The 17710-nt window shown below is 45.8% G+C and overlaps 1 protein-coding gene across 1 annotated transcript in view; it reads left to right on the forward strand.

Moving 5' to 3' along the window:
• Positions 1–16857, forward strand: part of JAM3 (junctional adhesion molecule 3) — a 30673-nt gene extending 13816 nt beyond the window's left edge. The window contains exons 2-9 of the mRNA XM_068418328.1: positions 9108–9173; positions 10052–10165; positions 11013–11165; positions 11402–11604; positions 11960–12059; positions 12406–12535; positions 13647–13701; positions 14345–16857. Of these exons, the coding sequence (XP_068274429.1) occupies positions 9108–9173; positions 10052–10165; positions 11013–11165; positions 11402–11604; positions 11960–12059; positions 12406–12535; positions 13647–13701; positions 14345–14380 (857 nt within the window). The 3' untranslated portion in view covers positions 14381–16857. The remainder of the gene's footprint in view (positions 1–9107; positions 9174–10051; positions 10166–11012; positions 11166–11401; positions 11605–11959; positions 12060–12405; positions 12536–13646; positions 13702–14344) is intronic.
• Positions 16858–17710: the final 853 nt, after the last annotated feature.

Below are 17710 nucleotides of genomic sequence, written 5' to 3' on the forward strand. Positions count from 1 at the left end.
AACTCACATGTCTCCAAGCCTGCACATGGCTCGCGCAGCTTTCTACTGAGTGCCTCTTTCCCTTGTAGATCTGCAGCCTTTGTTCTGACAGATTCACTGCAAAGCTTCAAAGCTGCCTCACAGAAGACGGCTCCTCCTCTCCAGCGTGGAGTGACGGCAGGCGTTTCGCAGGCTCTTGGTCGCACGCTCACAGGCAGATGTGAACGTTCCCTCAGCGCCTGCAGTCAGGCTCTTGCAGCGTTCATTTGTACGTGTTTTGTGCAGCGCATCAGCTAGACAATCGTGTTTTATACCCGAGGCTAGAATTATACACACAAAAAAAGACAAAAATGATACTGTAAAATCGGAAAAAATGTTCTTAAAAAGAGAGCTGTTCTCAGTCTTGCCATAAATGATTTCTGTGTGCTTGCTCACGCCCTCTCCTGTTCCCTTCTCCAGCCTACTCTCAGCTCTTGGCTCTGATGACTACTACTCTCTTTCCAACTCCCATTTTCCACAGGAAGATGACATGGTTGGTCTCTGATAAGCAGAACTTCAGGTCTGTGTTTTGTTGGTCAAGCTATAGGCTGGAGGAGAACGGAGGATCAAGAGATTAGAGTCACAGACAGAGGAATAGAGGATTATAGGCTAAAACCCTGCGAGTCTCTGTATTGATGGCTGGGATACAGCCAGACACTAAAGAGTATTGCAAAGCCTGGTGCTGATAGCATATCCGCTTATTTCCTGTCTTTGCATTTCAGGCAGCTTTTGATATATGCTTCCTCATCAAAAGCCAGGGTCAGGCAGGTATCGAGCATCCTAGCTTCTGTCGAAGGCAAATACCTGCTGAGATCAAGTCTGTGCGTTGGCTGGCGCTCAGCCTGGAAAACGTCACTTTGGCTTATGAGGTTCTCAGCAATCCTTGAGTCAGATTCCCACACAAGACAAAAATAAAGGAACTTGCCCCTTTTCCCGTTACACTTCATTCTGTCTCCCTGATCCTGGCCAGAGATCGCTGCCCTGTCTCACTGACGTGAGTCTGCCCTGGAGACTTCCCTTAGCATCCGTCTGCTGCCATGAGAGCCCTGCTGGGAGGAAGGGAGAGGACAGGAGGAAGACCATTGCCCCTGGCTCTTATCGCAGTTATCTGCTGGTTCCCTCCCACTTTGCACTAATTTGGTATCAGCATCTGCCACTTTTGGGAGGAAGGGGACTTGCTGAAGTGAGAAATAACGTAGGATGTGCCTGCATGGCAATTCTTGGGGCTGGCTGGGAAAACAATGGAAGGCAAGTGGGAATAGGCAGGAAGGGTTGGTTTCAAGTCTGCCCTGTGCAAATATCCCACTGCTCTTCAGTGCTCACCATTTTTGATCCTGGCCTTGGCTTTTGCTGTTGTAAGGCACTCTCATCCGGTGAACAGATCACAGAATGCCAGCTGAGATGGTGTCTTCCTTATTCTCCCTGTGACTTCCCATTCCTCAGTTTTTTTCCTCCAGTGAACTGGAGCTCTACATCCTTACTGAATTGCAGGGGACACTGAATTCGAAGGGCCTGAGGCTTAACTGATAGATGTCCAGCACTTTAGCAGGTGAAAATGATCATGGGGAAACACTGCACATGAGGACCTCAGCAGACATCCAGGGGCGCAGCCAGTTGTATCCCTTGGGTTTCCGTGCCCTAAAGCAGAGGTGGGGATGAGCTGACCTCCTGAGATCCCCTCACGTCCCATTTTCTGTGAATGCACTAATTTTCATGGGCCATATTGGCCGTGAGCCAGACCAGTTTGAAGATGTAATTACACTGTCCATTTGCTAATGAAAATGGCAAGAACAGCGCTCAGTACAATGGGGCTGTTGTGATACGTTCCTAGCCAAGTGATCTGTAATTGTTTCCTTGTTGCCTTATTTCTCTTCTGGCTTTTGCCAAAGACTTGGTGCAGATGTAATTAGAAGCTCTCCTGCCTAATGGCCTTCCCTCAGAGCCACACAGCAAGGCCACCTGCCCCCCTGCAATTCAGGAATGCCAGGGCTGGTATTAACAGCCTTTTCTGTGCACAGCTTTCCTATTCCTGTTTCCTTTCCGTCCCCTCTCCATTACCCTTCATCCCAGATTTTGAGGGGCAAATTCTAACTCTTTCCATCTTTCCTTTGAGCTGAAGATAGCCTGAAATATATTACAGAAAGAGATGCAATCTGTCACGCTGGAAACTCCAGCCCTTGCTGCTTCCATCTTAATCTCTTAAGTATTAGGTATTAGTCATCCACCCAAGTATTGCTTCCTTCCCATCTTGCACGTACATTCAGTCCTTCCCAGGAGAAGAGCCAGAACCAGTGTACGAGCTTGGGAAAACAGGAGAGCTGGGACCAGATCATGCACAGATTAAGATGTTGGGCAAGGCACGTACAGCCACGTCTGCAAAGTATTAAATGCCCATCTTCCCCTTGATGTCAACAGCATTTAGGTACCTTTGTGGAGCTGGCTCGTGGTCTCTCGAGACATGTCTGTTCTGACAGGTGAAAAGCTGTCACAATAAAATGGGCTAAGTGTGCTAGGCCCTTCAGCCTGGGAGCTTTCTCCCCAGGTTGCCAGCCATCGTCTCAGCTCTGCCTCTCTCCTAAGGCATCTGTGCTCCCTTAGGGAGAGCAGAGCAGGAGAAGCTGCTGGTGGACTAGGTCCAAGCCCAACATGTCCAGCCAAGAGCTCAGACTTATGCTAAGACCGTGAGTAAGCTTGAACTCCTCCTGTTCAGACAGCTCTGGAGCATGGCTCATGATGCCTCCTCCTAGCATGGGGCTAAGGATTTGCAAAGGGGGTGGCGTGCAAATCTGATCCTGAGAACAGGCTGTCTCATTTTTGTGAAGGCGCAGATATGCGGGGCCTTCCTATCTCATCTCTGAACACGCTGCAATGCCATGAGCAAAACAGCAACCAAAGATTGTGAAATTCTTACCTCCAGAAGCCCTGGTCTGATGGATATTTGAGGCAGTGTGTCTGCAGCTGCATCCCGACATGACGAAACCAAATTTTGGGAAGTCATCAGAATGCACTGTGCAGTCTTCACCAGGCAACACCTACGCTTCCCTCCCTGCATGGGAGAGAGGAGGAACGTTTGTCTGCAGAAGGAGGCTGCTCTGCAGAGAGGCTTTTGTCTTAAGAGTGCTTTGTACCTCCTTGAGAGCAACGTGTTTCACTACTGAGTGTGGGTGCGTGGGCTGTGTGTATACCAATGGCCTTGCTGTCTGATTAGGAGGTAGAACAGTAAATCCTGTCCAAAAGGGGGAGGGGGAAGAAGGAAAAAAGACTGTGTGCATGGTCTGGATGCTAATGGGCCTTCTCTGCAGCGAATACAGTCAGGTCTTTAAGGTCCCAGTTTAAATCAGGAGATTTAAGCAGGTTAAGCTTTCGTTCCAGAACTGTACGTCCCCTATTCACAGACAGGCACCTCCTTGCCTTCTCCAGTGGTGAGCAGGAAGAGAGTGAATTAAGAGCAGAATCCAAAATTCTTACCTCTTCAGATGAACTCAAATACTCAATGGTCTGCCACACAACTTTGTCCTGAGGGGTCCTGGTCCTGCTGAGACCACCAGAGACTCCCTTACTATCAGCGTTTCAGAAGAAACGAGTGCCATCAGGTAGCTACCTAAGAGAGGAGAAAAGCAAAAGCCAGAACCATGTGGAATGCCAAACACTGCTCTGTAATGTTGCATCTGCCTTCTCTAGGTTAATTATGCTTCATGTTCCCTGCCCCGGCGGGCACATCTCCTCTGCTTGTAGGTGTCTATCAGAGAGCTGGCACCCTTTTAACTGAGCAGTACAAGCCAGGCATCTAAAATAAGTCATGCTGTTTTATGATAACTGGTAAAAATAAAGCCTTACTAGCACCAGCAGCTGTAACAGCACAGAAGATTTACAACTGAGTGGGTTTTTTCCAGGGTGGGCTGGCCACAGTCTGGTGATGGCCTTTTTATAACCGTTATCAGCTCCCACACAGACCAGGTCCATCTGTTACTTAATTTGAACGGAGGCACTCCTAAGCTTTTGTTCGCTAATCTCTTGCTGCACATCTACATTGTTCTCTAGCAGGGCAGCCCACCCATGAGTCGGGCTTGGCTTGCTGATCTTGGGGAGATGCCATGGAAAATTGGAAAAAAAGAAAGGCACACAGCTCGCTCTGGTCACTTGACCTGCATGGTCCACCTGCCTGCTCCCTTCCATCAGCTTGAAGGGGCTTTTGACCTGTAACTTGGATGCCAGAGCAAACATACAGCCAGTTCCTTGGGGTGGAGGCAAGGGCTGAAAGTTAAGACTGAGGACTACAAAGCCAAATCCTACTGACTGCATCTAATGGGATAGGCTGGGTTTTTCAAACAGACCTATATGAACTGTCACTTAGAAAGGTAGTGAGACACGTAAAAATGTAAATGAGGATCAGTAGGATTCCTAATTCCCACTGAAATCCAGTAAGAATGGGGTATGCCATTCATTTCCTGCCCACACATTTATGCACCCTTTAGAAATCCAGTCTTTATATATCACAAGTACATTTAAGTCCCTTAAGGTATTCTGAAAACCCCAGCCAAGGGACAGCTGGACAAAAAAACCCCCTGAAATCTTACCAGAGCGGATTAGGCATTTTTTGGTCTCTCTTTCCTATGCCATGCCATGGTGCCTATCCTACACCACCTGTCTGCGCTGGCACAGGTTGCATTGTGCAATTGCAATGAGATGCACTGAGGATAAAGAGCCTGATGCACTGGGAGACAAAAGGATGGATATTTCGAGGTGCAGATGGTCGGATGTTTCTCAAAGTTAGGGCTTATGGTGATTTCCTCAAAATAAGCTGAGGGCAGAAACGTGGCCTCTCTCTTCCTTGTCTTACCCAGTCCAGCACTGTGCGGCTTCCTCTGCTTTTCCTCGGGAGGTTTCTCACACATTTAACAGTTAGCTTCCTCCCTGCCGCAGGCACACAACGCTGCTAAGGCAGGGACAGTCCTGGGGTCAGCTGGGCTGCCCTTAACAACGCTGGTCTCCTGCCTGCTGCTCTGATCATCTCTGCGCTGCTGTCCTTGTCACCAGTTCTTTCGCTGCAGCTCACACTATTGAGGATGGATGCTTTACGGGGCATCTCCAAACTGGCACCCATAGACGTGCTGACACGCAGAGGGCCCAGCTAACGTGTTTCTAACACCTAACAATATCTCTCTCACTCAGTAGCAGTCTTGCAACACGGAGTAAGCAGAACACGAAGACGCTTAACAAGGCATGTGGTTTATAGCAGCATTCCCATGTGGCTTAGATGCGTTTTGAATTGCAAATCAAGCAGCGGCTTAGAGATGATGGACACCTCAAGCAAGGCATATTTTTGTTGCTTTAGTGGGCAGGTGTTTAAACACAGCTGCATGTTTTTGTACTGCTCGTGTCTGAGAGCGCATTAACTAAAATTACTGTATCAGGTAACTGCAATATCGGAAAGAAGCATTGAACAACACTGCAGCAACTGTTGGCAGCAACTTATTTGAACCATTTCCTGGTCATCCTTTTTACCTTGCTTCTAATACTTTAGGAATACATCCCCTCCTCTTCAAATTTCTTCCTAGAGTTTTTAAACAGAGAAGAGATTGGGATGGAAGGAGATGGAAGGTCAGGCTTTACTTTAAACACAGTACAGAGAGAGGCAATTTAACACAATATAGTTGTCTATAAAGCTGCTAGGTTTTTTTTCTGAAACTATAGTTTCAGCATAGCATTTTAAAATGATTCAGATAACATGAGTCACAGTAACAAGCATGGGCTGGATCTCTTTAGCTGAAAGAACTGCCATAAGAATATGCTATAGACTCTCCTGCCTTGTCCTGGATTCTATTTTGGAGAATGATGGCATTTGGGATTCAACCATATGTCTGGCTGAGTCTGTAGCACATACAGACCTGGCAGGTATTTGGAGATGCAGCACATACAGACCTGGTAGGTGCGTCTGTTGTGGCATGCCTGCTGCTCTGGAGAGGAATGCATGGCTCTGCCAGGCTGTTCTCCAGATCCTGGGTGCTGAGGCCTTTGAAGTGAGATTTACATAACACAAAACCTTTGCTGCTTATTTGCACTGGGCTGAAAGAGGCCTAAAGGAACATCTTTGGAATACTCTTTTTACAAGGTGGCAGTCACCACTAATGATGATTTAACACGCAAAAACAAAGCAACCTATAAGTGCGGTCACCAAAGAGCCAACCCTTGCCAACAGCAGGGAAATGTGACATAGCACAGATGCCCTGGCTCCTTGAAGAAGAAACTGCTCACAGCTGGGAAGCACTGGCTTGGTGCAGATTCCTCCAGCCCCAGAGAGACTGGTGAACAAGGGATACCCCAAAGTAAAGCTAAGAAGGGCTGGAAAGGTGTTCTGCTCCTGCTCTGCAATCTGCACGGTCCCTTGGGGTTTTTGTTTTGTTTTGCTCCCAGCATAGCTGTAGCCTTCTTGTAATTTAGAACATGCTACTTGCAGTATTCTTCTGCTACACACAGAATAAATCTGTCTTAGCAGTGATTTAAGCAGCCACATTGGCCTCTACCCACAGTCAGTACACGTAATAATATCAGAGCCTCTCACAGAGTCTCCAAGGACTCAGCTTCTGTCTAAAATCTGTTGTCATCCTGCTTTGTGCCTGAGGGATAGACCTAAATCTCTTGTGTTTAGTGGGTGGGAAAAAGCCTGCTGTGAACAATTTCCAAGAAACGAGATGGGGCCGGAGTCTGACGGACTCCCACTGTCTTGGAGTGAACACTTGTAGAGTCATAACTCCTTCGGAGTAACACAACACTGTGATATTACTATCTCCACCTTCAACTGCACTTACAATGTAGCTACAGTTGATGTACCTCAGTAGGACTGTTACCATCCTATCTACTTGATGGGACACAATTTTTCTGAAAAAAAGATCTCGTGTAAACAGGAATGTGTAACAAAAAGCAAACCAGTGCATCAAGTTCCCTTTAAGGAATGAGGAACCCTCTCCCTCCCCATCTTTCTCTAGCATTGCCAAAAGGAAGATTTATAGGATAGTACAGACCGGATAGACGCTGTGCAAGCTGTCTTCTGCGGCTCTTCAGGTGCAGAGCAACTCTCTGTGGTCATCTGCTTCTTCAGGTCTTAGGAGAAAGCTATTTTTGTGTAGAAATGTCTTTGTAATGCAGTTCCCTCATGAAGGAGGGTGCTGCCTCTAAGGAAGGCAGAGCCTCCACCTTCCCCCCTTTTAAAAACTGAGCCAAACGCATTATCAGAGCCACCTGTCCCAAGCAAGAAGCCAATCAGGATCTCTACAGTTAAGCTGGGTGCTTAGGCCTGGGCCCTCAAGAAAAGCTCTCTTGGTTCCAGAAGCAGGAATTGCACAGCAGAAGCAATCAAATGCCTCGTTTGTATGAGAGTGCCCTACACTACTGTTGAAAACGTGTCCAGAGATTTCAAAAGGATTTTCCCAAGATGGTTTCTTGAGTGCACTGCCCTGTTACTCATCTCAGTGCTGCTACACAAGACTTCTCCCAAATAGCTACAGTCCAGAGCACTGTCGTCTTAGTTCAATATTGGACTTCTCCCAAATGCTGCATGAATGTCTCAAGTGCGGCAGGGGGAAGGGTGGAAAGGTCCTGCTAAGAGGGTTTTTGGCTGGGCCAACTATTAGTTTGCATCAGCCGGTGGCCTTTATGTGAGTAACAATTATTTTGTACACAAAGGCAGCTTCTAAACCGTGCCAAACTTCAGCTCTCCCCAGCGGTCTTTGGGGTATAAGCACCGAGAGCCAAGGCACCGAGGAGAGCACCAGCATTTAGTGAACAATGAGGGATAAGGATCGGCAGGGAACGTTCCAAAAATGCTGAAAGGAGTTGAGGTGTTCAAGGCCCTTGAGCTTTCAGTGGGAGGGCTTTCGCAGCTCTGGGGTGTTTCTCAGACTGCTGCCTTGCTCTGTTACGCCGTCTGATCCACTCCACCAGAGGAATTTTGCCCCTGCGTGGTCAGAGATTCTCTCTGTTCAAAGGCTTTCCACCCCGAAGGCCAGCACACAGGAATTTCCAGCTGCCTGTCATGGTGCTGAAGATCCTTTCTCTCTCCACATCTCCCTTCAGCTGCCTTTTCTGCTTTCTATTCAGGTTTGTTATGACTTTTTTATTCCGAGTAAGACAGTCTTAACCTTTAGATACATCAGTTCTCATGTCTGTGAGGCACTGGTTTCCATCATCTTTACTTGCTGTTTGATTGAATTGAAGTCAGTGGGCATCCTCCCCTAGACTGCAACAAACTTGTGATTGGGTTTGTAACAGCAAAGCTGCACATGGGGCCATGGCGTACCCGGGTAGCTGATTATCTGGCACTGATGATAGTGTGTATCCTCCTCCTGTAAGACAGGGCTTTGGAGCAGCCTGTGTTTTGCAGAATACCGTAGTCTGACTGAGAGGTGATGGGGCTTTGCAGGAACCAGAACACCCGATTCCACAATACCCTCTATGCTGAGGGCATGGCTTGCCTCTGCTGCCTGGCTGCCTGGTCATTTCCTTCTCCCTGGGGAGAGTTGTTGGTGAGCGTGGGTTATCCAGTGGTGCGTGAATGTTGGTACCTGCGCCGGTGAAATGCACAGCAGAAAAGACACGGAAGGCAGATCCTTTAAAACCATGCTGAGTTTTAAAATACTTGAAGATGTGATCAGCATATGTGAGGGGCCTGGCGCGTTTCATCTTCCAGGGGCTGACCGGAACTCTTGAGGCTGGTCTGCTTCCTGCCTTTTCCTGAGCATCAGATTAATCTGCAAAATAAAGACATTCACGCTTGTATTGTCAGAGTTCCTTTACCAGATGAATAAACATAAGGCACAAGAAAATGGCTTGTGCTGGCACTGGTTTTGTGCCATTATCTTAATCCTCCTTTTTAATTGCTACTTCTAACAATTATATTTTCCTGTATTTACACTACAACTCCTAAATAAACTTCGGCCTGCTGGACTGGCCGTGAGTAGCCAGGAATAGGTTTTATCTAGGGAAGTTAGTCCTTGGAGCTGGCTGAGAAGATTTCTCAGCAGGCAGTGTGTTTCTAGCCGGGTGACTTAGGAGCTCTGCTATTTCTTATTACCTTCTGTTTGTTTTTCCAGGCTGCAGACTCTTGGCTGTGGAACTGACATCCAGCAACACCAAGCCCGTGGTGCAGGAATTCCAGAGTGAGTGCGGCGGGGGCCGCTGGCTGCCCAGCGCGATGGCTGCACTGCCTGGGGATTTGCATCAGGCCAAACAACTGAGAAAAAATTTGCTTGTTCTCATGGTATCTGCTTTCTTGGGGGAGGCAGGACTCGGGAGAGCCTGAGATTCAGAAAAGCGCTTCAGAATATGTCTGTATCTCTCCCTGTTTAGCAAAGCACTCGATCGAAATGCTTTATTGAAGTCCCCTGCAAGCCGCTGGCATTGCAAAGTGTCTGCCTGAGTGCTTTTTTGAACTGGATCCCAAAAAGAGGAAAGGCAGTTGCCTTGCAATTAATATACTGAAAAGGGAGTTGGGAAATTTATATTTTATCTTGGCCCTACTACAGACGTGCAATGCGATACTGGGTAAGCCACCTCTCAGCCCTGCTGCGATGCCTCCTTCTGTAGAGGAGGTGGAGATGACGATGCCTGCTTCAAAGGGGAGTGGGTTTGCTGAATTTATCCCCAGGCGTTGTGGTCCTCAGTACATCACCAGACACCACCCAGGGAGATTCTGCATCCCTGACTCATGTTGTGGGCTCTGATTAGCAGCAAGACAGTGCTGTGGACTCACCCTGTCATAAGGTCTTGTTTGCTGTAAGTTAGAGCCTGTAGAGAACAGTGTGTTCATTTCTCTCCCTAGTTGATATCTGTTCAGCTATTATTTTTGCTGGCCAAAATCCATCTTCCCCAATAGCTCCTGGAACCCAGCAGTGTTTCTGTTTGTGAGGCAGATGAAAGAGAAGGCTTTGCTTTGTGGGCAGCATCTCCTAATAAAACACTGTGCAAGACTGCTTAAAGCAGAGCAAAAATACAGCTGCTTCCTATTAATCTGTGTTTCCTTTATTTCTCCTGCTAGGTGTTGAGCTGTCCTGCATCATTAAATCCACCGTAACACCAGATCCTAGAATCGAGTGGAAGAAGATCCGAGATGGCGAAACCTCTTACGTATTTTTTGACAATAAAATGCAGGGTATGAAGATTCATTGTTCTTAGACTTCCCAAACAGCCTCAGAAACAACACAACTGAGAACAATCAAGTCTGTAAAAGGCAGGACCTCTGGCTGTCTTGCTGCTTTCTTCTGGAAGTAGAGTTCAGCAGTCAAAGGGCAAGATGGAGAGAGAGCAGGATGTTCTTTGCTCTCTGCCCTCATTATTGACAGTTCACAGTAGGGAGCCACAAAGAGCTGGAGTGAGATCCTATGTAGGAGATACTTCTTGGGTAAGAAAGCAAATGCTGCAGCTTCCCTTCTCCAGCACCCGGTGGTCCTTGCATGGTCACTGGGTGTCTGAGCTCTCAGGACCAGACACTGACCCCTCCTGTCTTTCCGTATGATGTCTGAGGGCTCCACCTGCGTTTCAGAAGGGATCTCTGTCTTGAGCTGTCAGTGATTTATTGCATCCTGGGAGCATGTGATTAGAAGCAGACTCTGGCTGGACGGTGAATCTCAACCACAGGACTGCCAGTAGGGCTTGACTCCATCTGGGATTGCTCCAACACTTTAGATGGGACCAACAGCCACATCCAGATGAATCTTCCAAAGGAGACAAGACCTGAGGCTGTCTTGGAAGTCCAATTTTGCCACAGTTTTTGAGATGTGGGGTGGTGCTTTCCAGTTCATCCTCTTGCATTGTTCGCAGCGTTGGTTTCCTTTGTGGTCACTGGCGAAAGGAAGGCTCTTAATTTTCAAGCATCAAGTTCCTTTTAGGGGGTTCTCCTGACTCCAGAAAGAGTCCAAGATCAACCACTTAATTCAGACACCTAAAATTAGTCTGTGTGACTACCCTTAATTTTTTTCTCTCTCTTTCCTCTGTATCAGGAGACTTTGTGACTCGTGCAGAAATTCTGAGCCGGACATCCCTGGTGATTAAAAACACCACCCGGATGGACACTGCCACGTACCGCTGCGAAGTGGCAGCACCGTCTGATACTAAAACCATAGATGAGATTAATATCCAGCTCACAGTCCAAGGTATGACTTTAAACCCAGATACCTCTCCGAGGACCGCTAGCTAGCAGAAGGGGCTGTGAGTCTCTCCAGAGTTGAAACAGTGGCACTCAACAGACTCTGGAAGCTGGTGTTTAAAACCAGCTGGAAATAGCAGAGCGTTTTGATACCTTTGTAGCACAACCATCTTAGAGAGTATGCAGGAAATGATTTAGTTCTACTTAGCAATGCCATTCACATGGTTTGTGTCTTTCCCACAGTGAAACCTATGACTCCTAGGTGCACTGTGCCTAAAGCTGTACCTGTTGGCAAGACGGCCTCTCTTCACTGCCACGAGAATGAAGGTTACCCAAAGTCCACTTACAGCTGGTACCGCAACAGTGAACCTTTGTCACCAGACACCAAATCAAATGCCAAATTCCAGAACTCCTCCTACACCTTGAACCCCACTACAGGCACTCTGGTAATGCCCTTACAGACATAATCAAGACTTGTTTCGCTGGACAGGTTATTTTTAAGGTCACTTGTAAAAGAAAAAAGGCATTTCATGGCTTTCAAGGAAGGTGTAATTTGAAGAAGGTCATGTGTTCTAGGATCTGGGTGACCTGGGAAAGGGAAGATTAATGATGGAAGAAGATATTACCCTGGCTGTTTGGTTTTGATCACTGCTGATACCACTTGCCTTTTTAGAAGGAGGGAAGGGAGATGTCTCACAGCCCACTGTCAGGCCTGGGCAATGCAGAGTTGCTTATACATGTGTATAACCTCACGGTACCTTCTGTCTCCCACGTCCTGCTCCCCCCCTTTTCTCCTGCCAGGTTTTCCATGCCGTGCACAAAGGCGACACAGGCCGATACTCCTGCATAGCAACAAACGATGCTGGCTTCGCCAAGTGTGAGGAGCAGGAGATGGAAGTCTGTGAGTGGCTCTACATACTTTTCATCAATGCTGATTAATATATCACCATAAATAAACTGGCATCACCGTAGGGAAAGAAGGGAGACATCCTACAGCATTAAGTCTTTCCTGCTTTCTCATAGCCCCAAACACAAGAAGAAAAAAAATTCTAAAAATTCAGGGAAACGTTAAAACACTGTTCAGATTCATGAACAGTTTTAGTCTTGGAATCAGGGACTCACTAGTTCCCTAGGAATTACTGGGGTTTGCTTAAAATATTTTGAGAGATGTCATTTTAGTGTATGTAAAGCTAGAATATTGCTACTGCCTTAAAGAAATATTGGATGATGACTTCTCTCTTTGCCAGATGACCTCAATATTGGTGGGATAATCGGTGGAGTCCTGGTGGTCCTGGCAGTCTTGGTGCTCATCACTCTTGGTATCTGCTGCGCCTACAGAAGGGGTTTCTTTGCAAACAGCAAAGAGAGTGGGGAAAGGTAAGCGGGGATTAAGAATATCCAAGTCCCTGCGCCCACAGCTAGCATGAAGGAGTCTGAAAGGCGACAGAAATTGGTGGCTAAAATGACCTGGACATACTTCTTCCTAGTTTGGTATGGCTCTTCTTGTGCCTGCTACCAAGAGCAGACAGAGGAGGGAGAGCTGTGCTCTAATATCCTCATACTTTGCACGGGAAGGGGGGACCAGCACGATTAAATGCCTGCAGGTGTTTGTCCAATAGGTGATATGCTGTTGGCGTAACAAGGTCTACAATTTAATGAACAGAGCTCCCTGCACAATTAGCTTAAAGCATCAGGACATACATAGAAAATATATGCAGAAGAGTAGGCTCTCAGCAGGAAATCTCACTGGCTGTGAGAACCTAAATTTAAGATTAAAAACAACCATTTTAGGATGCACATTAAAATGTTAAAAACAACAGCATTAGCATCAGAAACAAGCCTTGATGTCCTCACAGAATCTGTAGAAGAGATAATATATGTGAAACCAAGATTCTCATCAGAGAGATTTGTTCCATGTTAAGTGGTGCTGTTCAGCACAAGTCCTGTCTTTTTTTTTTTTTGGTTTGGTTGTTTTTCAGAAAAAGCTCCAAATATCCAATTTAAATGCAGCCGAGGGTTGGCATACGCTGGACTTGACAGTCATATATGAATTCTGAATTCCTGTGGGATTGCAAACAAGTGGCGCTTCCTTATAACTAAGGAAAATGCTGAAGGCATCTGGCAGCGAAGGTTTAAAATGAACTTTATAATTGCCACAGGAAACAATACAAGAGGCACGCAGAAAGGTAGTGCACAGGGACCAGAGCAGGAGAGCCCGGAAAAGAATCAGTTAATCTCTTTGCAGCATTAGTCTTGTGGACACATAAAGCAAATTTGTTACCCTGTGCTGAAGGGGAATTTAGAAAAAAATCAGAGTCATGATGAATGATGGAATAAGCGCAGATCTATCATTTGAGCAATGAGCTGAGTTTCTCTCTGCTTGCTTTTCCTTCGGCTGCTCTTCCTCATTTTCGTCTTTCTCAGCACCTCCCCTCCAAAATCCTGCAGTCGTCTTGTCCCAGAAATGAGATCTTTTCCTTTATTTCAGCTACAAGACTCCAGCAAAACCTGATGGCGTTAACTATATCCGCACAGATGATGAGGTAACAAGTGATTTGCATTTAACATCTCTCTGTTTAGGAGAGGAAGAGGGTGGGCACAGGACTACTAGCTGTTTTAGGGCTTACAGACTTTCTTAGAGTGGGCACCGCTCAGAAGCAGGGATGTAGAACAGAGAGAAAACAGAAGGGTGAAGGCTGAGTCATTTCCGTAGAAAGGATGAACAGTTTAAGTTGCCTCAAGTGGCTGATGCCAAGAGCTATCAAATGCAGCTCTGCTCTCAGTTTTCTTATGGCCTGACCCCCTTAGGATGAGTTTCATAGGATTAAGTGGGCAGGCCGTGATGATTTTACAGGAGAATTTGCATTTTGGGATTTGAATAGATCACTAAGCTTAAGATCAGAAAAAGGCTCTCTCTGTTAGCAGAGATACTGGAGAGGGAATGAGACAGTCCCCTGCCATGCCTTGGTAAGCGAGGAGGACAGGAGGAGAAGGAGCACCTGGCCAGTGTGACTGGAGTCTTCCTCTCCTTACCAGCTGGAAGGGGCTGCTACCTAGACAGAGTGCTAGAAGGGATAGAGATGGGATCCACCTTCCCCGGGCATGTTGCAGTTGAGGGCAGCAGGAACAAAGAGGTGCCTGGAAAGCCACTAGATCCTTCATACATCCAGAACTGTTTTGTTGCAGGGTGACTTCAGACACAAGTCTTCATTTGTCATATAAGACGCCAAAAGAATACTGCAAACCAGCAAAAGCAAGTGTGAAAATACCTCCTCCAGGAACTCAAAGCAAGAGCAAAAGATGAATTAAGTGCGCTTGGAAGAGTTTGGAACACACAAGAACTCGATAGCTAGCTATCTGTATATCTTTTTGTCTTTGCCAAAGTTTAAAATAACTCCTCACTGCCCAACTTGCGTCTCCCCTGCCGCCGGAGATACCAACAGGATCACCTAAACCTGTCCTTGGACTAAGGAAGCGTTTTAATCCTTCCCAAGAGCCTGGGCTGTGGAAGTTTGTGGAATTGCCTTCTATTTGTGCTGCAGGGACTCAGCCACAATGTGCAAACCAACCAGGGGAACAGCGTTAGGTAAACGCGTAGTAGACATTACTAGTACAAATTACTAGTAGACAAAAAAAGGTGCTGATACAGCAATAGGTGGACTTCAAAGAATCAGATTTATCCGTGCAAGGGGAAGCCTTCCTCTCAGCAGCTTGTTGCCCAGGGCCTGGCTGGTGACTTTTACGCATTTGTGATTGTCTTGCGCTTTCGGCTCTGCTCAGATGCAGAACGGGGTATCTGAATAGCCTACAGTGACAGATACTGATTCAGCAACGCAACTAACCTTCTCAGCCCTTCTGTAAACCTACTGAGTTCTTCATTTAACATGAAACACGGGCAGCATCAGGCCAGAAGGATTGCTTCTGTTCACTGCTTTGTAGAAAACTCACCGCACGCAGGTAACCCCTCATTCTAACTGCACAAAGCAGGCTTGCCTCTTGCATCTTTTGGTCTTTTAAAGAGGCTTACAGTGGGGGCAGAGAACCTAGTGCTAAGACATCCCTTTCAGGAAAAATAAAGCCAAATACTTTCGTGGGCTGAGATTGCCATAAAAGGTACTGAGATATCTTCAGGCTTTTTTACCTTCTCCATTTATTTTATAAAATCCCACGTTCTAAATTTTTTGCAAAGATATATTTTGATTACTTCAGAAAAGGTAACATTTCTATTTAAAGTGTAAATACGTGATGCCAGCAGTGTTTTAAGTAATGTAGCTATTTTTTTACTTTTTAAGCTACAGAGAGGAGCTCAAATGTTGCTATAGTACGGCACTGTCAGAGCATATCAGTATTACTGCAAAGTGTAATAAAAAACTGCAGGTGGAACAGCATCTCCTTCCTCTTAAGCTAGCTTCAGCAATTTCCTTGTCACAAGAGGTCTTACCAGACACAGAACAGAGTCACTCAGGGATAGTTTTTGTAAATTTATGGCAGGAGCTATCAACTTTTTTTATATATAAAACTTACTGTTCTTGCCAGTGACCAACACTTTGTTTTTGTTGTTGCAAGAAATATCCAGGGATGGCTTTTTGGATTCAGTTCCAACAAGGTGACAGAGTGACTTCAATGTTTGCTACCCCTCTGCAAGTTCCCTAAAGCATTAACGCAGTGTGACAGCTATGGCAACTTTACAGGTTTAAACTGCATAGCCAAGGCAACTGCTTCTGGAGTTGGGAAAGCAAAAGCCTCAATACAAAAGCACTTTTGTAGTGTCAGTTGCAACTTTTCTCTAGATGGTAAAAGAAAAAAGAAGAAAACAAATCTCGTTCTCTTGGCTTTAGAGAGAATAATTGGAAACACGTGTTTCCAGAAACATGTATGTTGATGGCATTGGACAGCATTGGGTAATACAAGACTGCAAGATGTGGATGCAACACTAGAACTGTGCTGTGGTTGAAGAATTGTTTTTAATGTAGCATAATTTAGTGTTCTCGTATTTCCAATATGAATTGAGTTGTCTTAACTTCTCCTGTATACAGTATTTTGGATACTTGATGATTTGGACTGTCAGTGGATTTTTTTAGTGTTCTGCATTACTCTGCTTTGTTTCCTAGGGGCCTCGCTGGACATGCCATTGCTGCGTTTGTTTTGCCTAAACAAAGTGTTACCACTTCTCCTTTTGCTAATAAAAGTAAAAATAAGGATGGGGCAGCAATAACCATATATTCTCTATGTAACTCGGACATACCACTGCTATCTTACAACTACATTATGGTTACCTTCTTAGACATGCTCTCCAGCCAAGCCACACAGGACTGTTCACTGGCTGCACGCTGCCTCTAATCATTGACAGCAGTGAGCGTAACATTCCTTTGCACCTTCTGTATTTCCACTACTTCTTTTCTCTGCTGCTTTTAGGATACCTGTAATAAGGGAGAGAAAGAACAGGTTTGAATCTGGGTAGCTCTGGGCACTATGGGAGCACAATCTACAGTCTCACCATGAGCCAAAGGCAGCCTTCATGTGAAAAGCCAGCAAGCTAAGAATCGAGACTTATTTTTCAGTTCTAAAATGTGACAGTGGCATCTCTAACGAGAGAAGGGGACATGATCCCCCTGGTACAGCTCATGAAATCTGATTGTTGGAATTCCTTGTATCATTGTGAATAATATTCAGGTTTGTACTAATGTATTACGTTTAACTTTGCCAAGAATGTTTTACATAAATACCAAGCTATAAAGCATTCTCGTAGGGTTTTTTGTTTGGTTTTGTTTTTTAAACACCTATATTATTGGAGGCTTCTGTTTTCAATTCAGTGAAATGAGGGAATCTCTCTTCTGTGAGAGCACTCATTTACTTGTATTGGGCTGAAGGTTACAGAAAGTCCAAGGTATGCTGCTGTTTATCTGTTTATTCTTGGACATTTGTCTGTCCCTGGTTCTTCTCTAGAGAAGACAGATAAAGGCTCACAGGACTCATCTCAGTGCTGCTTGAGGACAGAATAAAAAGTAGAAGAGCACAAATTAGGAAATAAACTATTCCGATTTACCATTCAAAGTGGTTAAATAATGTTTTAAGGCAGAAGAGAAGGTACAAAATAAATGGATGTGGCCATAATTGACCATCGCTTAAGCCAAAGCCATTCCATACGTCCCCTGTTCCCAGGTTTGACTTTGATTTTGAGAATAAAGTTAAAACTCACTTGAAGGTTTCTCTGATCTTCAAAACAGAATAGGGAAAGTGAGGGCAAATTACGGGATTGCAGTGCAGGAGGTAAGTGCCTCTGTAAGGGCTGTGGCAAAAGCACGCTCAGCCTTTTTGGTTCCACTTGTGCAGAAAAGCCTGTTCTGTTTCTGTTGTTCATGGCTGAATATGACAAACGAGCATGAATAGAACAGATTCAGTTTTCAAATTTCAATGAACTCTAGGGCAAGAGCTCTGTAATACGAGTTGGCAACGGAGAAACTTCAGTTAGGTTCACATGGCATCAGAGAGACTCAGGAATGGTCAGACTCCACCATTTTCACAGCTCATTTACAATAAACAAGTTATCTG

Source organism: Nyctibius grandis, chromosome 25, assembly GCF_013368605.1.
Source record: "Nyctibius grandis isolate bNycGra1 chromosome 25, bNycGra1.pri, whole genome shotgun sequence".
Classification (NCBI taxonomy): domain Eukaryota; kingdom Metazoa; phylum Chordata; class Aves; order Nyctibiiformes; family Nyctibiidae; genus Nyctibius; species Nyctibius grandis.